This window comes from Vespa crabro, chromosome 3 (assembly GCF_910589235.1).
Source record: "Vespa crabro chromosome 3, iyVesCrab1.2, whole genome shotgun sequence".
Lineage (NCBI taxonomy): Eukaryota > Metazoa > Arthropoda > Insecta > Hymenoptera > Vespidae > Vespa > Vespa crabro.
In genome coordinates, this window is record NC_060957.1 from 716840 (window position 1) to 741033 (window position 24194).

Below are 24194 nucleotides of genomic sequence, written 5' to 3' on the forward strand. Positions count from 1 at the left end.
CAATAACCAGATCCAGTCTCTCTCTCTCTCTCTCTCTCTCTCTCTCTCTCTCTCTCTCTCTTTCTCTATTTATCTTTTTGTCTGTTTTTCAGTCTCTGTCTTTTCTCACTCCTTTCTCCCTTTTTCTCTTTCCCTTTTTCTCTTCCCCCCTTTATTTATCTATTTGTCTACCTCCTTCCATCTTTTCTCTCTTTTCCTCTCTCTCTCTCTCTCTGTCTGTCTGTCTACCTATCTATCTATCTACCTAGCTAGCTAGCTATCTACCTTCCTATAACTGATGGTCCGAGGCCGCAATGACGGTGCACCGCACACTGATGATGAGCACCGATGCTTCTTGCCGGGATTTCCAGGCAACGGCTTCACCGATAATGCCGTTCTCCTGTTTCTCTTCCGCTTCAGTGAAGGGTGTATTGCATTGGAGGCTATCCCATTACGGGACCACCGGCTTCAGTGTTCGATGTTATCCCGACGAGAAGGATAACCCCCGACTCCAAATAGATAGCTCCGCGATTACGATTTCCCGATTAATTTGCATTTCTAACTCGAACGATCGAACACATAGCTAGGTATATATCCTCTCCCTCTCTCTCTCTCTCTCTCTCTCTCTTACACACACACACACACACACACACACATACACACCACACACACACATACACACCACACACACACTTTGGTTAATGCTCTCAACTTACGCTTTTATATATTCTACATATTTATTATCACATTATTTATTTAAGAAATGATCTTTGGATATCTTCAGACAATTGTTACCATTTAATCAGAATAAAAGACACTAACGAGCAATCAAACAAATTTAATTGTTCAGAATCGAGCTTATCACAACTAACAATTTCTTCGGTTTTCTGCGACAGGAAAACTCTGATCGTCGTGATGTTGAAGTTTCGTATGAGAATACAATGCAAGAGCACTCACAAGAGATCTAGACACGATCGTTAGGATATACACTTGTCCAGAAAAGAAGACTCTCAAAAGATCTGACGAGCTCCTCTCTACGGGTGGGATTTACGTTCGTCTGTTACATTTTCACAAGAGAAAACGATAAGTAGCGAAAAAGAGAAAAAGAGAGGGGAAAGGGATTGGGTTGATAAAGAAAAAAAGTATGTTTCGTAGGAGGCGTCGAATTTATAATCATTAAAATGATATTTCCTGAATCGATGTCAGAAGCATGCAATATCATTCGAATTGGTTTATTCAATGCAGAAGATTGTGCGTGTGCGCAGACGAGTTCGTCGAACGAGATAGGGGTTCGAAACAGTCCTGACCAGGATTTCCCTTGCAAGAAGAGAAAGGACAGAAGAGGAACGTCCGTCCATTGAAAAGCGAACAAACTGGTCGATCTTTTGTTGAACACAATGCCGGGACTTACGAACGTCCAATATTTTCCGTCAACAGGCTGCACGCGTTCATCTCGTTATAAAGTTTGTTTGATAGGCAAACATCGGACTCTGGTGATGTGCAAGTCCAAAGTTTGAGAAACCGAGGGGATCGGTGCAATGATGCAACTGAGCCATTTCGACGAGAAAAAAATGTATGCAAATATAATCGTCTATCGAAATTGGTATCGACACGACAGACTCGAATATAATTCGTTGATCAGATTAATATTTTTCGTAAGTTATTCGTGAAATTCTTATTTTACAACCTTAGCTATCTAATCGATGAAATTAAAACAGGTTGTAAAAGAAGAGAAAGGAATTTTGTTTTTCTAAGATTTACAATATTCTACTTGGACATACTCAAATGAAATTACAAACGAATAAAAGTATCATGATCATAGATGTAAAATTTTTTTATCTTCGATGCTTACTTCTCAAACGATAATCCCTAATTATCTCGAGATTGAAAAGATCAGATATTAAATCGAAAAGCGAGAAGGATTGAAACTTATCATAATTGAAAAGTAATAAACGAAAAGAAAAAGAAAAAAATGGAGAAGGATTCGTAGTGCGTTCATCGATTCGTAGACGAATTCGACCTTCGTAGTTAGAAAAGGGTGCGAAAGAGTTGGCTATGGCACACCAGTCGCGTAAGCGATGTGTCTAAGGCGTCTTCGAGATATTATCAAGGCCGTCGGCAATCTCGGTAGTCTGCATCTGTGCCCAATATTGCATGGTAGAAACCTTGGGAGCCACCCTTGCGTCTGCTTTCCTATGACGACGAAGACGACCTACACGCTCACCTACACCCATTGGTAGCACGTACGAAGTGAGAGAGTGCCTATGACAAACGTTGCCATCTAAACAAAGGACCTCGCGGAGCAGTACGCGCGTACCGCAGACACGCAATTTCCGCGCGGCATGTAAATCGCTCGAAATGAATTTCTGCCAATCACGCACGTGCCTACTCTTTCTCTCTCTCTCTCTCTCTCTCTCTGTTTCTCACTTTCTCGACTTGAACGATTGCTAGGGATCCCTTTTGGTGTCATATGTTGAACTAAATGAGAGAAATCCCGAATGAAAGTAATAGTCTGTTAAAATACTGAACACGTGATGCTTATAATTACTTGCTCTTAAATAAAATTGATTTTTATTTTTCTTACACTTGTATGTTGTATCGAAATCAAAGAAAGATATTGATAAGTAATCGTAATAAATAATAACAGTATTAAAATATCGATTTTAAGAAAAAGAGACTCGTCTATCATTCGAAACTCTCCACCATATTTAAATAGTATTATCTGTCTATGAATGGTATATCGATAATGCGGAATACTTGTATGTACTTCGTTTTTTTTAATCGTGCGAGCGTGAACGATGCAAATGATTTACGAGTGAAAAGTGCATATGGATATTTTCTTTCATTCCATTCATGTTACGCTTTGTCCCAATTCCGTATCAATTGATAATACGAATATATTGAAAGGGCTTAATGGATGTAAAAAATGATTCTGAATAGAGAAACATTGAAGATTAGATGTTCAAAAAAATACAATCGATTGTGAACATAGTTATAAAGATTGTTATCAATGTATCCGATTTTTTCGAAAGTTCACCATTGATTTTGTTTTCGGATTGGAAAGATTTTCACTTGATTCATCGAAAGGGAATTCAAGAAAAGAGATTCAGTCGATGGAATCTCGCGTGTCTGAACGTAGAATAATGAAAGTCTGAATCGTCGGTGGCTGATAGTCGAGGTTGTCACGGGATAAAGCCAGAATAGTTTCCTTCGTCGCTTAACGAACGCCTGGATAAATAGCTTCTTCGTGAAAAAGCATGAGCACTTTCGCACGAATTGGCTGAATTCCAACCTCGAAGCTAGGGGAAGACACGACGAGGATGAGAACGATGAGAAGGAGAAAAAGGTTCGCTTTCTTCGTTGTTACGTATAAGGGAGTTCCTTCCTTCACTTTTCCTCGGTTGATGCATCGTCGAAGCGAATAAATGGTTTGCTTCTGTCGGCAGATGGAAGATCTGAGGAATAGTTGAGAGTTCGGCTCGATGGGCGTCTTTTGCTTTGCTTAAAGTCCCGCGAAACTTTGCGAAGGAGACTTCAACTGTGAGAAGCCGTACAAAATGAATGAAGAAAGCCAACGGTGTGTAGGAAATATTATACAAGGGGATGATTTCGGCATGAAATCGCTCAAGATCTGTCTACACATGTTCTCGCAGATTCTCGGATTCTTACGCGATAGTCGAAGTTTTCTGAAAGATCTTCCTTGACTGTTAGATTCAACCACCTTGCAATTTTTTTTTCTTTTGCGAGAGGAATCTTCGGAAACAAAACTTTTCCGTAACATCCAAATATTTTTATACATATGTATAATGTTATTTCGGCTACTTTGATTTCTTCCTACTGAATTTTTTATTGCAATAAACTACTATTTCATTTGATGGTGTAATAATTCTGATATGATTCCTTTTTTGCTCACTAACTATATTTTAAATAAATACATTAAAATTTTTGATATCTAAATTGTTAATGGTTTGAAACACCATTGATTAGGATTGAATAACATCTTGTAGATCGATAAATTAACAATAGCATAGGCAGCGATTTGGTCCAATAGGATAAGGTATGGGTAAACGTGGATGAGGTATACGTGGAGGAAGAATGGGTCCGACGCTTATTCCTCCACCTACTCCTACGCCTGCTCCTGCGCCTGCTCCTGCACCCGAATCTGGATCTGAGCCTGCTCCTGCGCCTGCTCCTGCACCCGAATCTGGACCTGAGCCTGCTCCTGCGCCTGCTCCTGCACCCGAATCTGGTCCTGAGCCTGCTCCTGCGCCTGCACCTGCGCCTGCTCCTCCATTCGAACCTGCTCCTGCGCCTGCTCCTGCGCCTGATCCTCCATTCGAACCTGCTCCTGCACCTGCTCCTGCGCCTGCTCCTCCATTCGAACCTGCTCCTGCACCTGCTCCTGCGCCGGATCCACCGCTTGGTTGTTCAGAACTGGGTTGTTCAGAACTGGAAGAACTAGGTGCGGCAGAGCTGCTAGGTGTTTGGGTTGGTTGTTCAGAACTGGGAGAACTAGGTGCGGCAGAGCTGCTAGATCCTTCACATGGTTGTTCAGAGCTGGAAGTTGTTCCAGATGGTTGTTCAGATGATGTTGATCCTGCACCTCCTGCTCCTGCGCCTGCTCCTGCGCCTGCTCCACCTGCGCCTCCTGCTCCTGCTCCTGCTCCTGCTCCTCCTGCGCCTCCTACTCCTGCGCCTGCTCCTGCGCCTGCTCCTCCTGCGCCTCCTACTCCTGCGCCTGCTCCTGCGCCTGCTCCTCCTGCGCCTCCTGCTCCTGCGCCTGCTCCTGCACCGGATCCACTGCTTGGTTGTTCAGAACTGGAAGAACTAGGTGCGGCAGAGCTGCTAGGTGTTTGGGTTGGTTGTTCAGAACTGGAAGAACTAGGTGCGGCAGAGCTGCTAGGTGTTTGGGTTGGTTGTTCAGAACTGGGAGAACTGGGTGCGGCAGAGCTGCTAGATCCTTCACATGGTTGTTCAGAGCTGGAAGTTGTTTCAGATGGTTGTTCAGATGATGATCCTGCGCCTCCTGCTCCTGCACCTGCTCCTGCGCCTGCTCCTCCTGCGCCTCCTGCTCCTGCTCCTGCTCCTGCTCCTGCTCCTCCTGCGCCTCCTACTCCTGCGCCTGCTCCTGCGCCTGCTCCTCCTGCGCCTCCTGCTCCTGCGCCTGCACCTGCTCCTGCTCCTCCTGCGCCTCCTACTCCTGCGCCTGCTCCTGCGCCTGCTCCTCCTGCGCCTCCTGCTCCTGCGCCTGCTCCTGCACCGGATCCACTGCTTGGTTGTTCAGTACTAGGAGAACTAGGTGAGGCAGAGCTGCTAGATTCATCACATGGTTGTTCAGAGCTTGAAGTTGTACCAGTTGGTTGTGCAGATGATGTTGATCCTACTCCTACTCCTCCACTTACTCCTCCACTTACTCCTCCACTTACTCCTACTCCTAGTCCTCCTAATCCTACTCCTATTCCTCCTCCTAATCCTACTCCTATTCCTCCTGCTGCTCCTGCTCCTCCTGATCCTCCTGCTGCTCCTCCTGCTCCTGCTGCTCCTCCTGCTGCTCCTCCTGCTGCTCCTCCTGCTGCTCCTCCTGCTGCTCCTCCTGCTCCTGCTGCTCCTCCTGCTCCTGCTGCTCCTCCTACTGATCCTCCTGCTCCTGCTGCTCCTCCTACTGATCCTCCTGCTCCTGCTGCTCCTCCTGCTCCTGCTGCTCCTCCTGCTCCTGCTCCTGCTCCTGCTGCTCCTCCTGCTGCTCCTCCTGCTGCTGCTCCTCCTCCTACTGCTGTTCCTATTACTACTCCTAATCCTCCTCCTAATCCTCCTTTTCCTCCTACTCCTACTCCTCCTCCTAGTCCTATTCCTACTCCTAAACCTCCTCCAGTTTTACCCACCTGTCATATAATAATTTTAATGTTAAAAGTGCTTTTTCATAGACTACTAATAAAGCATTCGATGATAATTTTTTCATAATTATAAAATCTTACCGTATAAGCTGTGGTAGAAACCACAAGGTAGAGTAGAGAGAACGCTATTGCCTTCATGGTTGTTTTGCTGCTTCTTATTCCACTTTCGAATGTTGAGAATTCATGCGAGATATTTATACGTAGTTTATGAATAGAAATCAATTTATTATTCAATTGACAAGTGTTAATAATGTCGTACCATATGTTATGTCAATAACGATGGTGCTCGCATGAAATGTAAATAATAACTTTATTTGTAGTGACAGAAATAATGATCTTTTCCGCATACTTAAGTATAGCATTGAATAATATCTGTCACTTTTATTACTTTTTCACATATATAGTAATTTTAATACAATTACTGTATTTCTTTAATAATTGTATTATTTAAATACAATTATTTTATTTTGTGCAGATTTTTTAAATTCTATTCTTTGAAATAAACTTTCATGTAATTGAAAATAATAAAATAATTATTTAACTTCTATGTAATTTGTATTTAACGATTGCATCAAAGAACATTTTTCATAACGCGATATCATTGTTAGTTTAGTATATGACATGAATGTGCAGATATGACTTCGTAATAATTGCGAAACAAGTATTTTTAAAAGTCGATTATTGTCCAATGATCGATCGTTATATTCATAATAAATTACTTCTTATTCATGAGAAGGGTATATATACTACGATCGATGTAGTATAGCAGGATTAGAATACAAGACTAGCAATCATGCAGTTTACCGTAATATGTCTATTTGGCGTTGTGGCCTGTGCCTCAGCACAATTTGATTTTGGTTTCAACTTTGGAAAGGGTTTTAGCTTCTCTTTATTTCCTCTCGGGGTAAGTTTGTATCATCAGATAATATGAACTTTATAAAATAAAAATAAAAGTTACGTGTTTTTAAGATTACTTTTATTATATTGTCTTATTATATTATATTATTTCAGTTTGAAGTTAATAAAAATATCTCACTTGACGCTGGTGTTGGGAATCGAGTAAGACGGCAGCTTTCACCAATTCGCGTCGGAGGTCCTCCTCAAGCAGGAGCGAGATTCGAATTCAATATAGGTGTTCAACCAAACGGACTAATTTTTCCAAATTTACAACCTGATAGATCTGGACCAGGCAAACCTAATCCATCCGAACCTAAACCAGATGGATCTGAATCAAGTGGACCTAAATCAATTGGACCTGGATCAGCCGGACGTAGACCACTCATACCGTTCCCAGGAAATCACCGAATTTCACCACTATTTCCGATTATTCCGCCTCTTCATCTCAAACTTCACCATAGACCTTATCATAGATCTCATCACAGACTCCATCATAAATCATCGACTTCTACTAATCAACCTAGTACGAATGTAGTATCACAAAGTGCTGGAACTGTTACAGCATCATCCGACAGTACTAAGATCAAGTCAACAACGGATAATACTTCTACTCAAACTAGCTCTCGAGCTACTGAATCTACTGATAAATCTACTGATGAATCTAGTGATGAATCTACTATTGAACCTACCACTGTATCTTCTAGTAAATCTACTACTGCATCTCCCACTGCATCTACCGCTGCATCTACTACTGAAAAAACTAATAAATCATCTATTGCATCTACCACTGAATCTGCCACTGAATCTACCACTGAATCTACCACTGAATCTACTACTGAATCTACCGCTGAATCTACCGCTGGATCTACTACTGAATCTACAACTGCATCATCCATTGAATCTTCTAGCGATGCATCTACAACTGAAGCTACTAGTGAATCTACAACTGCATCTGCATCTACCAGTTCATCTGTAAATTCTACGTAATATAACATTATATATTTACCGCTTATTCTGATAGCTATCTTCCATAATTCACAAAAAAAAAAAAAAAAAAAAAAACATTTAGTCTAACCAGTATTATGATGAACAATTGGAATGTAACTAGAGATTTTATATATATTTCTAAAACTGTAGTATTTCAAGGATTGCTATTAAATACTTAATAATGCTTTTTGTGTGAATAAAAATGATACGTATGTAGTAAAAGACTTGTTTTAGAATTCAATAATATCGATTACGCGAGCATCGTCATCTTTTCAACGATATTTTTTCGTTATAATTTACTTGCATATCTCGCCGATCAAATCCTCTTGAATATCCTCTACGATCTGTCTTCCACTCATAAAACTGTCATCTCGTGCGTGTATAAAACATGAGATTGCCATACCACCTAGGAGATAGATAGAGAAAGAGAGTGTAAAAAAAAGATGTAAGATGTAAGAAACGAAGACACTCTTTCTCTCTCTCTCTCTCTCTCTCTCTCTCTCTCTCTGTGTCACCCTTTTCTAGTTTCTCGATGCCTACGCTCGTCGAAAAAAAGTCGTGCCTGCGGGAGCTGTGTTTCCATGTATTGGGAAGGGTAGCTAAAGGAAGAAGAGATCGCGGAGAAGGAAAAAGGGTCGCTCGAACGCGATATTTCCACCTTAGCGCCTCGACTGTGCACGCTAAAATACATTTTCCTACGAAGTGTCGTCATAGGAGGGCCTCCAGCTGCTGGTCTTGATATTCCACATGCGTAATGCTCACGCGGATATTTCCATACATAAATTTTATCCGTAGGAAAGTAGGTGCACGTCGACAACGACGACAATGACAACGATGACGACGTCTTCGGAACGTGCGCGAGAAACTAGCACGTAGGTTATCTTTTTTGACATAACACGATCTTTCATTAGGATTTTGTCTCGTATGAGCGAACGATAAAATATCGATATCAATACGAATTGGTGCATTCGTTTAGATTTACGAAATAAATTTAGATAAGTAACACTTACATTTCATAATTATGTTATACACTTCACGGGAATTATATAATACTTTCGAATTGTAATTCTGGCAATATCGTCAGATTATATCAATACGAAAATCATTTATCAATGGATCTTTGATGTTTTTCCTTTTTTTTAATATCAAATATTTCATATCAAAGATTTTCCGTTTCTTTTCTCTCGCTCATTTCTTTTTATTTTTCGAAGTAATCGACATTTATATTAAATATCAAAAAAGAAGGAAGATACGTGATAGATGTTTTCAATCATCAAACCAATTATTGTTAAAGAGAAACGAGTTTTTGTATTTCTTCAAACTATTTGATCTCAACTTATCGTGCTGAATTAAAAATATCTAATGTCATAGAAAAGTTCTGATTAATACTTCCGCGAGATTTTTGCTTTCGATTTATTATTATAGAATTAATATCGAATAGCGCGCTCTACGATCTTTTCTCTCAGTTTAGTCCAGATGATCTCTCTCTCTCTCTCTCTCTCTCTCTCTCTCTCTCTCTCTCTCCGCGATTCTCAATTCATGGATCGATAAAAATGTCGTAAATACTTCTGTGTACTATACGAGTACATTCGGAGTACTCACCCTGGCACTATCTATTTGACATGGAAACGTTTGTTCGTCTGTATAATCTAATTCTCTGCGATTAAATGCAACGTTCGCGATAATGCTTGTAAATTGAGCGAATTATGCTACTGGTCTAGCCATTCGGTGCAACCTCGACCGATTTACATGAGCATTACGCTAAGGCCTTACCGCCCTATCCTGACATTTACATTAGAACGTGTCGCACGACCTGAAATCCAACACCTGAGAGTTGAACTATTTCGATTTAAGCGATAAAAAGAGAGCTTTAACTTTTCCAAGAATATATATGCACCTATAGATGCATATACGCGACGTAGATTTTAAAAGAACTTTTTAAACTTCCTACGCATCCTTTATAAGACGAAATTAAAAAGAGAAATCTTAATAAATAAAAATTGCTAATTTTTTTTTTTTCCTTTTCAAAAGGATCGAATATTTAAATTAATATAATCCATGATATGAATTATGATTGACTTGATTACGATGTAAAGGATACTTTAATATCTCGAATTTCTAAGATATTTATTAAGATATTTATTTGTTCATTTTTAAATAATTTGATATAAAATGTATATATAAATGTCGAAATACCTTTTAAATTTTATTTCGTATTAATATACCAAAAGGAAAAAGTCGAATATATCGATCGTTTCGAAACTAGTAAGCGATAGAAATGGAAACGGTTTTAAAGTCTCGACGGGGTCTCCGAACGGGTACGTTATTCATCGTGGCTCTTATACCACTTCCCTAGGGCGTTCCATCTGCTTCCGCCTTCAATTTCCTGCGCGTCATTACCGACGCTGATAAGCTCTCGACCATATGAAATCTCAAGCTTCTCTTGGCTTACTATCGAGGAAGAAACCCAATGCTTGCTTAGATGTCGTCGAGGCTTCTGCTCTCGACAGGCCACGGTTTTCCTTTTCCGTTTCACCAATACCAACCATATCTTGACTCGACGATTCCGCATGACGGAATAACAGTTCCTCTGTTACATGTCATAGAAAACTGGCAACATTGGTGTCCCTTCTCCCCACGAAGTCCTAACCTAAGTCCTTGATATCGCTAATTCTAGTGTAAGTGCGAATACATGTGTTGGGATGGACGATGGTACGAGGGTGGTTTGACACGCAAAGGTGGAAAGGAGGGCTGGAAGAGCACCGCGAAGGTCGGACACCACGTAAATTGCATACCCGATTGCGGTCTACTGAAGAGTGCCGCCCTCCAACGGCTAACCCCCTCCTCGGATGGCCGCCAACCCCAAACTGGATCTAACAAGCCAGCGACCACAGGCTAGCTCTAGCTTGCAACAAGGCTGCCGCTACCTCCCTTGGGAACTGCCGACGGGTACAGTTCCCCAAACCATGACTCTCCTCTCTTACTCTGACTGTATATCTCCGAGCTATTCGAACACCTTCGAAGCTCATCCTCCTCGATCTGGACGTCCTAACAAGCCCGCTTACTTTCTATTTTCTCTCTGTTGAGCTCGGACGTTTCGAGAAAAAGTTCCCTTTAAATTGGACGACACTCGCCTCGACTCCTTGGCCTTTCCTTTCACCGAACGTACGATAAAATCGAAGAATTCTTGGAGTGCATAGTACTAGTAGTAACAGTAGTAGTAGTAGTAGTAATAGTAGTAATAGTGCATCGTTCGAAACTCCTTTTAACAACGAACAAAATCTAAAAGATCTAAACTGGACTAGGTTGGCATTCTAATTCCAGTTCGTCGTAAATACGGGATTAAAGAAAGCGCTACTGCAGTGCGGGCCATCAACTGGATTCGGATAGCACCTTCGGGTGTTGGAGTTAAATAAACTCGAGTAGTAGTCGTCATCAGACGAAACGGCTAATTGCCGGAAGCGAGGCTTCGTTAGTGGCTCTCTTATTCTCGGCCGTCTTTCAGTCAACCGTCAAAACCATTCTTAATAGATCCGAGGAGTACTTGTTTTATCTTTTTCATTTTCTCTCTCTCTCTCTCTCTCTCTCTCTCTCTCTCTCTCTCTTTCTCCCTCTCGGTCGACTCTTCACCTTTCCTTTCTTCTCGAACTCTCGTTACCGCGAGGAAAAATGAGGGAGCGACGAACAAGGAGTGCCGTTTTCTCTTTCAGACGCGACAAACCGAGAGTAAAGATCGCGCTATAGTGCAAGAGCTTAAGCGGATACAGGTGAGAGACACCTAGAGCTCGGCAGATTTCTTATCGTCGAGATGGCTTATTATTTTCAAACAATGGCTATGTCTCTTTCTTTTCTTATTTCTTTCTCTTTTTCTTTTTCTTTTTCTTTTTCTTTTTCTTTTTTTTTTTTCATCCTCGCGTAAAGTGAAATAGAAGCGTGATGAAAGGAAATAGTACGAAAATGTGTCGCCAAATAAAAAGTAAAATAAAAAAGTATAAAAAATGAGAAATAACAAATCGACACGGAGAAAAGAAAAATCGTAGATACATAAGGCGTAAAGTAAAATGAACAACTGTTAAATATTTTTTCTATAATATTATTCCTCTTGCTTCGTATACGGCATCTCTCCAAGTCCGGATAAACCAAGGAAAGTTTTTCATACACCAATACGTTAATGTATTCTAACTGTCCTCGGTATTCCTATGAAGAACGGATACGGGAGAAGTTTTCTCCTAAAAGTTCGAGAAATCATATTAAATGTAAAGCGCGAAGATTTTCACTAGGTACCTACCCATTTTCTTCGTATACGCAGACAAATATATATATATATATATATATATATATATATATATATATGTACGTATGTATGCATATATACATACATATATGTGTGTGTGTGTGTGTATACATATAACATACACACTTTTCGTAAAGTTAAGCTGTTCGAGCTATATAGAGTACTTTGAGCGCGTCTAAACTGCCGCAAGTTTTAGAAAGAGGAATAGAATTGATGAGGACGAAATTCCCTTTAGAAAATCTCCCGATTTCCTGTTCTCTGTTATCTTCTCCGACGATCAGAATTCAAAACTCAAATCGAATGAAATATCGTACTCCTTGAAAATATCGTCGATCAACGTTTCTATTGTTTCAGCCATGTCCGTCGTGGGACATATCCCGAAAAATTCACCACACGAAGAAAACTCGAGAATCGATACCTAAGGTGTTTCATCGAAGATTTTCGAGTATTTCGAATAAAGGAAGTATCCGAGCTAGAAAGAAAGAGAAAGAGAGATAGAAGAAGAAGAAAAAAAGAGAAAAAAAGGAAAGAAAAAGAAGAGAAAGAAGAAAAAGAAGAAAAAGAAGATACCGATTTGTGCGAAGGTAAGAGGCTGAAGAGCCCATCTGGCTTCCAATCAGAGTGTTGCCACCAGCACATGTGTTCACGGCACGATGGAGGTGGCGACTCAATCAAGAGGGGTGTTCATCCCTCTCCGGTCTTCTCACTTGGCTCACACCAACGATTTTATATCATAATCGAGCTTCGGAAAGGACTCCCTCCGTACTGTAGTCTTATCTTCGCTCTATTCGCATGTTTCATATCTCTCTCTCTCTCTCTCTCTCTTTCTTTCATTTTTGGAAGTAATCTTTCGATCTCTCATCCCTTTCTCGTTTTCAACGAAAATCTTCTTTTAACTTCTTTTTCAAAGCCCTCCTTACAAAAGGTGCTATCTAATGGCGCTAACGGTGGGGTAAGTAATTGCACGCGTCGTAGCCGAGAAAATGCATCGGCTTGATACGAGAGAAACGACGTAGTAACTACGAAAAGTAATCACCTAAAGGTTCGTATATCTATCTACCGGCATCACATCCTTTCCGGGGAAGAACACACGAAGGGTGAGAGCAATGCTGGTAGTAGCTTTAGCTAGTATACTATCGAAGGACCCAAACTGCGATTAACTCCTGGAAGGAACTCCGGGATAAGCGATAAATCGTAATAGAGTCTACGCGTGGAAGTACGTAATTATTGTTCCTTCCTGTAGGAACTGTGAGAACGCAGTTACGTTGTTTCTCTTACTTTTTTCTTCTTCTTCTTCTTCTTCTTCTTCTTCTTCTTCTTCTTCTCTTTTTCTTGCGAGAGAAAGAAAAAAAATGATAGAGAAGGAAAGAGAAAAAAGGTATGCTCGTTTAGTCTCATTTAAAGAAAAGTAGAAAGTTTATACGAAATAACAACAACAACAACAATAATAATAATAATAATAATAATAATAATAATCTTATATACTTAAAATCCCTTTTTTATTTCGCGATATTTAATTTTCTTCCAGTTTTTTTGTTTTGTGTTTTTTTTTTCTTTTTTTTATATCGATCCCTGAAATTATTAATAAAAAAAAAAAAAAATAATTATTATCTACGAAATTTCTTCTTTACCAACTTTCGTTTTTTTTATAACTCGGTGAGTTTTATTTAGAATAATAGTCACGTTATTTATACTTATCTTTCATTACACGCAGTGCAATTAGTGTCTAGGTTAGGATTTATAGTAAAGACGGGCAAAACTCACGTTTTGCACATTTGAACATCGTCGCACGAGTTAGCACGTGAAACTGGTCTTGTTAAACTGGGCGAATGGACGAACTCACGGATACTTTAGGAACGAGTGAAGCGGATATAACTTCGTAAAGTCTCCTTTCGCATAAATTAAGTTTTTCTTTTTCTTTTTTTTCTTTTTCTTTTTTTTTTATTGCTAAGTAAAAGAGGAACACTTTTCTCTTCTGATCCTTCCTCTTCTTTTTTTCTTTTTTTTTTTTTTTTCGTTGAAATTAATATTACAACGGAATTATTTAAGTGCATTTATTTAAGCGCAATTTGATACAATCGATTATGTTTCTCGGCGTATTTTGAGATCATAATTAGTTAAAAACCAAAAAAAGAAACAAAAAAAAAAAAGAAGAAGAACAAATGAAAATAATGAGCGAATATAATAAATTAGCTTCGTGATTTGATTTTTAGTCTTTCAATTAAATCGATAGCTCGTCGTTTCATTTCTATAATTTAAAATGCACTTTACTTAATTGTAAATCGGCGATATATGTATATGCTTCACCTGCTGCTGTTTTCATTTTGTTAATTTACGAACGAGATATTCGTACTTTCAGAACGATACTCTCGGTGTAACACGAAAATTGTTAACGTACGATATGACGTCACTTGCATCGCATTAGCATATAAAATTGACTTTACGCGTTCAACACTTTCCATTTGGTTAGTAGTCCACATAATTTAACAATATTACTTCTCGTAATAGTATTTCAATTATATCGTGCCATCAATGTAATGTCGAACGAAGCCTACGACCTACTATTGCTAGCGTCATCAAAATTACGTATCCAAGCATCGAAGCTCTCGCACAATTCGCATATTTTACATTAATTTTTTTTTTTCCATCGTGCTTAACGAAGGTCCTTATACAATATGAGAGTGATACTAATGCTTCAATTATACTCAAGCCATCTAGTATCTCGTAGCAGTTTGATAAAACGATTTACGAATAATTCGTTCTAGCCCAATATGATTATTCGTAATTAGAATGACGTATTTTCTTATTCGTTATATATACTTTAAACATTTTACATCGTTTTACATCGTTTTGTAAATATTAGATGATCGTAAAATTACTTTTTCAGACACGAACGAATTTTATTTTAATGATTGTAACTCATTCAATATATAATTAAAATTTAATTCGTTAAAAAACTAAAGAAATTAATACAAGATACATTTAATTTGTTAAATCTCGTTAACTACTTTATGATAAACTTGTATGTGCCTCTATTGTTTTGATTGTCATTTCGTTGAAAAAGTAAAAAAACGGCATCCATTTTTGTCATTTTGATAATTGATGGAATGAAAGCACCGTTCATGTCGTCATCACGTGTCAAGATTACCCGACAATGTTGAAGGACACTCTCTGTGGTCGTTCATTTTTCAACCGCGCGGCTCTTTCATCAACGATTTTCCAATGGATAAAACAGACACCTAAAGAATAATTCACAGCGGCCATGCAATCATGGCGTCAATGTTGTATAAAATGTATACGTGTATAGGATGACTGTGTTGAGAAATGTAGAAGAATAGTGAGAAAAATAATTTCAGGATTTTGGTGTAAGTAATTTAACAGAAAATAAAATTAAAAGACCTTAGAACTTAAATGTATCTCGTACGTCACATCACTTGATATATTTGACAGAGTTAAATCATATTAATTACTAACCTCATACGATCGAATAGCAGTAACCTAATTAACCATCAAACTTTCACGATTATACATGCCACGAATAAACGCCCCCTCTCTCTCTCTCTCTCTCTCTCTCTATCTTTCTCTCTGTAGAGTATCGCGTCTAGGAATTAATTTCACCACTGTCGTATCACCTTAGTCGATTAAATTATATAACACTTATGTATATATTTATTCATCTACAAAATAGAACTTTGTTTAGCTTTTCACCGTAAATGAAACGATTTCGAACGAATGATATTGGATATTGTGATTATGTCAAGATCTTATTTGAACGTTCAGATTATCTTCTTCCTAGAAAAATCAAGATAAAAATAATTATCTTTGTCAACTAAAGTGAATATAAATTGTACATTCGGATGTTTACTATGATAAAGAAGGAAGAGTTTAAAGGATTGAAGTGGATGAAATGAGAGAGACAGACTGAGAGAGAGAGAGAGAGAGAGACAGGAAGAGAAAGGGTAGATGGTAGGCACGAAGTCGTGCATGGACTCGCGAGATATGAGAAATAATGGTGGCACATATACGAGCACGACTTGTTGTACACACGCGGTCACATACATCCAATTGGGAGAGTATATGAGAAAGAGAGAGAGAGAGAGAGAGAAAGAGAAAGAGAGAGAAAGAGAAACTGACCACCGAACTGTTCCAATGGGGACCTTTACCCGCCACCCCACATCCCATTCTCGTAATAGTCTCGACAATAATCATTTATTGTTCCTCAATGGTGACTGCGAGTCTCGAGAACAGCTTGCCAAGTATAGACGAGAGGACCAGTGTATGCGAATCGAAAGAGAAAGAGAGAGAGAGAGAGAGAGAGAGAGGAAAGGAGGGAATAGCAATTCGTAGATACCCCGTCGAGATCGTCGCCGTCGACTAAAACGCCTTCGGGTTTTCGAACTTTCCCTTGGATTTTCGTGCGACGAACTTCTGGCCAATAATTGCGCAATTATGGTAGAAATCCGAAATGTCGCCTAATGGTCTGCCTTTGACGTTTTCCTATACCGTCAACCATCGTATCGATCCTTTTTTCGCAAAATATAACTTTGTCTTGTATCGATAAAAAAAAAAAAATATATATATATATATATTACTATTATACAGAAGATCTACATATACGATTCGCGACGCTCGATTAAACGCAATAATATTTTTTCCTATATTATTCTCTATACAATCTCAATTTAATATGTTCTAACTTTCTAAGTTAATTAATTTTATTGATAAAAATATACGTATTTGTTTTGGAGCAATCATTTATTTAATCTAAATATATTCATGTCTTTTTTTTTTCTTTTTTTCTTTTTTTTTTTTTGAAAAAGATGAAAATATTTTATTTGAATAAATTTATTGAAGAGTGTACGTCGTAAAAAATCTTATCAAAGAGTTGTCTATTAAAAGATTATGTATGAATCGATTGGTTCAACTAAACTATGAAGAAATGAGAAAAATTCAAATACTAAAAGAAGAGGGTTATTCAAACAGAGAGATAACAAGAAGAATAAACAGAAGTGAGTTTGTTATTCGTTTTTACCTAAAGAATAAAGAAAATTATGGAAAACTGTATAAAAGCACTAGTTGGAACTGAAAGGATTTTTTCTCTGAAATAACAATTTTTATTCCGGGCAGATAGCTATGTTATGAAAAAAGATAAAAAGAAAACGATATCTTTTTAATTTTACGATAACTTTTAATTCATGTATTCATTTATGTTAAATTAATCAAAGATTAATCACCGAAGTGATCCAAATAAAAAAGATATCGTTGAACCAGAATATTTACATTCTCTGAAAATATTGAAAGTGTATTCTAGTGAAGAAGGGTGGCGGAGGATGAGTTTCGAAAGGGCGAATTATTAATGCAACCACGTGACATATAGAATCTCACTATGAGAGAGAAGCGTCGAGGCATTTGCATCGACGCATCGCTAATAAACACTCACCGAGCAAACGGTGTATGCTCGACGTTTGATTGGGCTGGGCGCGTAATGACGGAGCATTGTCATGCAAATCTTGAGCGGAACCCGTCGCTTATAGCCCTGAGGCCCATTACACCCCGTAGACATTCGCTTATCGCCCTGTTTGCTTCCCCGTAAATAGTCGATTTGCGAATCCACGAAACTCACTGGCCTGCTGTAACACATCTTGAAATCGATCTTTGAATATTTACCGATCTTTTGTTTTATCTACCTTTAATTAGATTTTTTAGAATTTAATTTATCTATCTTTTGTTTATCTATCGTTCAAATTGTAATCATAACGTCACGTAATCGGATATAAAGCTAACAGAGAAAGAGAGCTATGATCAACTCGATAAATTAACATAATATTAGAAACATTAGAATATTTATTTCATTATCTAAAAGAAAACAGATACGATGGTTGTCAAACGATCGAAAAAAAAAAAAAAGAAAAAAGGAAAAGAAACGTGTAAGAAAAAAAAAAAAAAGGTGCGATAAATAATTGTCATATAAAAGACACTTGTAAAATACGAACAGATGTGCTTCCATGAGTGCTTCGTCCTCTTGGGGGTTTTGCACGATTATATTCGGAGAGAAGGGTGTCTATCGTTCTCCCTTCCTCGTCGCGTCCTAATTCTATTCCAAAATGACAGATTTGCCAGTCGACGTCTCTGTTCGGTACGAGAAGGGCAATTTAGAAACCCCCGAAAATCCGGTAGCGTCTATTGTAATCGTGTCCCTTGCAATACGATCTTGGCAATTAGAATGTTGTTTTGTGTAACGAGAATGTTCGGTCGAACGATAGGAGACCGACCCCTTGTACGGTAAAAAAAAAAAAAAGAAAAACAAAAAAAACCAAAAATTTAACACGGTAAATAACTCTATTCTAGCATGTACCGGACTCCGAACGGTAAAAGTTACAATCTGTTTTACTCGTGGAATCCAGTTACATGGAAAAGAAAGAAAGAAAAAAAAAGAGACAAAAAAAAGAGAGAGAGAGAGAGAGAGAGAGAGAGAAAGAAGTCCCTAATATTTCACGATAAGTTCTTTTAAATCCAATCCTGCTATTATTGGTGGTTGGTAATTCGATCAATAAATAACGTCCCGATAGAATAAATGTTCGTGCGAATGAATTAAACTATTACATTTGTTCATGGATCAATACATACCCGCGATAAACGTTTACGTTTGGCTCATCCGATCCCATCCTCTGATTTACTATTTATATGCTTGTGATCAAAATCTAGTGTTTTGGCATACTTCAATGTATATACAGAGAAAGAGAGAGAGAGAGAGAGAGAGAGAGATAGAGATAGAGATAGAGAAAGAGTTTTTGATCAAGAATTTAATTAATAACATGTAATTAGTGTACGCAACGTTAATATCCTTATATTTATTACTATTCCTAGTTTAATAGTACAACAATACAATAATGGGGTTCATACATTTCTATCAATATACAGAGAGAGAGAGAGAGGAAGAATTTTGATTCATCAAAAACAAACTATTGCCAGTGATTTGATACTTTTGTGCCACTGCATTGTATCTTTATTCATTTTCGTTCTTTTTTCTTTTTTTTTTTTTAGTGTCTCTTTCTTTCTTTTTTCTATACATGCAACAACATATATCAAATGAATCTGTATGGATGATGGTATGTATAGAAGGCCACAATCTATGCGGTAACAACGTGCAACGTTTAAAATAAAAATGGTACCGTCCTGTTTGTATATCCCTTTTTAGCATTCTTTTTTTACTTCTTCCTCTCTTTTCCTCTCTTTCATTTTCTCTTCTTTTTTTTTCTTCTTTTTTTTTCCCTGCTAAATCAATAGTCTCACGATTGTCACACGAATTCACGCAAAGATAGAATTTATATTTGCTCCGATATGTTATTGATAAATTATCGTTGAATTTAATTTCTTTTTGTTGCTTCAGTTATTCATTTATTTTGAAAAAATAAGAAAGAAATAAATGAATGTATGAAAGCAAGAAAGAAAGCAAGAAAGAAAGAAAGAATGAAAGAATGAATGAAAGAATGAATGAAAGAATGAATGAAAGAATGAATGAATGAAAGCAAGAAAGAAAGCAAGAAAGAAAGAAAGAAAGAAAGAAAGAATGAAAGAATGAATGAAAGCAAGAAAAAAAGAAAGAATAAATGAAAGCAAGAAAGAAAAAAAGAATAAATGAAAGCTAGAAAGAATGAATGAAAGCAAAAAAGAAATAAATGAATGAATGAAAGCAAGAAAGAAAGAAAGAATAAAAGAATGAAAGAATGAAAGAATAAATGAAAGAATGAATGAATGAAAGCAAGAAAGAAAGAAAGAATAAATGAAAGCAAGAAAGAAAGAAAAAATGAATGAAAGCAAGAAAGAAAGAAAGAATGAATGAAAGCAAGAAAGAAAGAAAGAATGAGTGAAAGCAAGAAAAAAAGAAAGAATGAGTGAAAGCAAGAAAGAAAGAAAGAATAAATGGAAGCAGGAAAGAAAGAAAGAATAAATGAAAGAATGAAAGAATGAAAGAATGAAAGAATAAATGAAAGAAGGAATGAAAGAATGAATGAATGAAAGAATGAAAGAATGAAAGAATAAAGAATGAATTAATTAATGAAAGAATGAATGAATGAAAGAATGAAAGAATGAAATAATTAATGAAAGAATGAATGAATGAAAGAATGAATGAAAGAATGAAAGAATGAATTAATTAATGAAAGAATGAATGAATGAAAGAATGAATGAAAGAATGAATGACATCGATATAGAAAAAAAGAAAAGAAAACAAGATCAAACGCATTAATTTCTTTCCTCCTGCATTGCACATATTGTTGAACATTTTTTCCTCTATCATAAATCATTAATGGAGCACGATAATCATGTTATTCGAATAAAATAGTGTAAAATTTTCAATAGGTTTCATTCGTTCGAAGTATGCCTACATATATTGAATGTTCCCTTTATTCATCGAGTAAATACGCTACATCGAGTATATGTTAAAAGTGATTTTTATGAGAAAAATTTGGTAAAGCTTTGCCCGAACTAAAGCTGAGTTTATTTACCGAGAAAAAAAGTGAGACAAAGAAGAAATATAGAATCGATTCGCCGGATCAATAGATATGAAGAATAATCGTTGAGAGAAACAAAATGTAATCCTCCGGCCCAGTTTATTTGTATCTACTATTTTTAATTATTTCTCTTCATAGTATCGCGCCGGATCGGTACTAGTTTATACTATCACGGTATATCTATCAATCAAATTCGTTATCTTGCTTTCTTCTTTCATTCTTTCTCTTTCTCTCTCTCTCTCTCTCTCTCTCTCTCTCTTTCTCTCTCGCTTCTTTTTTCTTCCTTGCATTCTCTTTTTCTCAACGGCCGCGCTTTCTGCAAAATCCCCATGCACGGGACTAGAGTAAAATGGATGCGTTTAGATACGTAGGTAGGCGAACTGGAGCCCGTGCCCTGCGTATCTGCAATAACAGGATCATGGGCTTATGGCGGGAGCTCAGGGGGTACGATCAATTATTGTTCGCTTCCTATCTACGTCACGCCGGCGTGGAGCATCGGCCGACCAACAACAGAAGCATTCTGAGCTGCACCTACTCGTACAATTCCCGCTGATGCCAGCGAATCAACTAACTACGTGCATAATATAATGCTGATCGTGTCAAAAGAAAGAGAAGGGAGGAGAAATAGGGAAAGCTGTTTGACGTGTTAATTGGTAATTTTTAGACATTATGAATCTCGTGCTTGATATTAAGAAAACTCTGACGAAGAATTAAATTACATTGAGTAAATTAGAATCGTTAATGTTAACATTAGACAGAAGAATTATGAAATCCCTTATTATTAATTTTTTTTTATTCTCGATAAAGATTAATAAATTTTTACCAAACGATCCGTATGTTGTTCCTTTTTTTTTTCGAAAAATATTTTTTATAACGCTTACAACAGTGTAAATATCGATGGACGGTCGCGACGACGTTGGCGACAATAGCGCGGATTATCGTACGTGAAATGCTCTATAGACCGATCAGGATTGGTTGGTCAACTATATCGTCGTGTGGCTAGGCCGCTTATCTCCGTACTGTGGCATGCTAATCAACGAGAGACTACGCCTACACATATATGGGCCAAACGTGTTCGGACAGTTATCTCGATTTGTCCAAATAATCCCTGAACAAATCGCCATGGCGGCGATTAACTTCCACTTCGTTTATATTCTGCGGTGCTTGCGTGGCTTGCTCTCGATTACACGTTCCCTCCTTTCTTCTAAACTTAATACGACCATTCGGAGTACCGTTGCTCAGATAGAGGAAAACTTGTTTCATGAGATTCGCAACTTCAAAACAATCGAATATATCTTGAGAAATAAATTTGTAACACAAACGATTTCATTAAATAGAAAAAAGAAAGAAAGAAAAATTTCATTAAGTATTATACATATGAGATATATCCAAAGCCGTATTTAAATATTAAAAACTGAGATTATCCTTAATATATACTTAAAAGTTGATATGTTTCAAAATAATACTAACAAAATTTAGGATCATTTTGTAACTAAAATTGATTAACGAGATAACTGAGATAACATCTTAATCGTCAGAGAGTTATAATATCTTCAAGATAATCTCGTAAATCGGTATATCGATTCGTAGAAGATTATTGTAGAATAAAAACTGAACAAACATTTCTAACAGATTTATCCTTAATTTTGCATCTTTAATAAATACAAAAATATCTATAAGTACTTTTTTAATAAGTAAAAAAGAAAAAAATTTGGAAGGAACCTTTCGAAAAGGATTCGAATAATTTTCGAATAGGTTTGCGAAGCAAGTCGAATCTTTTCTCCGAATGGCATCTCTTTCCTTTCGCGGAAATGAATAGCGAGTTAGCAGGAAGTCGAGATGGAAAGAGGAAAATCGTCGTCGTCGTCGTCGTCGTCGTCGTCGTCGTCGTCGTCGTCGTCGTTGGGTGACAAGGTGCGGCAGTTGGTTGTTGTGGCTGACACCTCGTTTCCAGTTTCCGGCGAAAGGAGGGGAAAAGAATGGAAAAGGAGTGAATGTTTTATTTAGAAGAAGATAGAAAAAGAGAGGGAGAGAGAGAGAGAGAGAGAGAGAGAGAAAGAATATATATATATATATATACATACATATAGAAGCAGAAGAAAACGAACTCTTCCATCCTCCTAAAGCACAAATTCTAAATGTCTTTTGTCTCGTGCAGTGCTCTGATTATGCGTCAGTCGCTTAGCAGGAGACGATCGAAAAGAAAAATAAGAATAAACATAACGAACTATCACGGAAGAATTTAAGACGCAACAACGTAATTTTAGAAGAAGAGAGAGAGAGAGAGAAAGAGAGATATCTCGTGCACGCGACGGTAGTACGAGCGTTCAAGTTCAGAAGCTCAAGAGAAGGAGGGTGAAGGTGAAGGAGGTAAAAAAAGGGTAAAAGAAGGTGGGAAGAAGGGAATAATATCGTCCCAAGACGAGATCCTTCCGGTAAACTCCCTCGTGGCGCATCTCCCTCCGCTTTTCTTGAAACGAAGAGAAAATTGGAAGAGACCGGAGGCGACTGATTCCACGTTGGTACTGGTACTGGTACAGGTACTGGTGGTGGTGGTAGTGCTGGTAGTGATGGTGGTAGAGATTGTTGAAAGAGAGGTGCCATGGAAGAGAAGGAGAATGAGAGGAAGATGGTGGGAAAGCGGGGAACTCAACTGCAACCCTCTCCGCGTTCCCGGCTACTACCCTGTCTGCTATACCGGCAACTCCCTCGAGAGACGACGCGGCGGCTTCTTCGATGTGCCGGGAGAAGGCGGCGGCCTCGCGAATGAAATTTCATTTCGGGAGCGCCGTAATCCCGGAATTGTTACTTGACTTCGTTCACAGAACGAGAGCATGAAGGGGATCTCCTCTAAATTCGCCCTGTAATCGGTGAGATCACCTTTCCCCTTCTTTTTCTCTCTTTCTCTGTCTCTCTCTCTCTCTCTCAAACCATCCACAGTCTTCTACTCTCTTCTCGACTCTTTAGCGGAACACGAATTCCTTATTGTCCGGTACACCTGCGTTTTCGATTGGCTCAGAGATATCAAATGAAAATACGAGAAGAAGAACCCTCGTAAAAGTTTAAAGGAGGATCTCGGTGTTTTAACGATCGACTCGATCGACGTAATCTACAAAGGGGAATCTAAAGTATCGTTCCTTTCGAATAAGTAAGCTACGTTATGTGTCCTTAGCGTATACAAATTAAAACGCGATTTAATCGTACTACTTTGTACCGAATTTAATTTTGAAATTAAAACTATTTCTTTTTCTTAATTATAAACTCATTTATTTCTTTATTAAATCTTAATTTAAAATAAAATGGAAAAATCAACATATGTATTTGAACGATAGTTAGAAAATAATTTTGGAAAATCTTTTATTATCATTTCGGAACTAGGATAATTATGATTTGTTTTTAACGAAAGATAATGCGAAAAGATGATACTCGTTCGATGTCATTGATTCATATCGTACGATTATTAATCATATAACGAGGAAGAATTATTATTATCGGTTGGAACGCCTTCGGGAAACTTGGAATTTCGTGGTAGGTACTCGAGAACATTCGCGAAGGAAATTTCCTTTCTTCGTTCAATCGCTTATAACTATCGGACCATATCCTCAACCGAGCAATCTCACTCCGGTAACC

General features: G+C 37.8%; 2 protein-coding genes across 2 annotated transcripts; both read left to right on the plus strand.

The window, feature by feature from the left end:
- Positions 1 to 3853: 3853 nt before the first annotated feature.
- LOC124422473 (basic proline-rich protein-like) lies at positions 3854 to 6357 on the plus strand. Its single transcript, XM_046958939.1, has 3 exons — positions 3854 to 4851; positions 4906 to 5889; positions 6349 to 6357. Exons 1-3 carry the CDS (start codon positions 4075 to 4077, stop codon positions 6355 to 6357), a joined length of 1770 nt encoding a protein of 589 aa, XP_046814895.1. The 5' UTR covers positions 3854 to 4074.
- A 276-nt stretch (positions 6358 to 6633) lies between these two features.
- Positions 6634 to 7979, plus strand: LOC124423108 (Y' element ATP-dependent helicase YJL225C-like). Its single transcript, XM_046960510.1, has 2 exons — positions 6634 to 6777; positions 6885 to 7979. The coding sequence occupies exons 1-2, from the start codon at positions 6667 to 6669 to the stop codon at positions 7755 to 7757; spliced, it is 984 nt and encodes a 327-aa protein (XP_046816466.1). The 5' UTR covers positions 6634 to 6666; the 3' UTR covers positions 7758 to 7979.
- The last annotated feature ends 16215 nt before the right edge of the window (positions 7980 to 24194 follow it).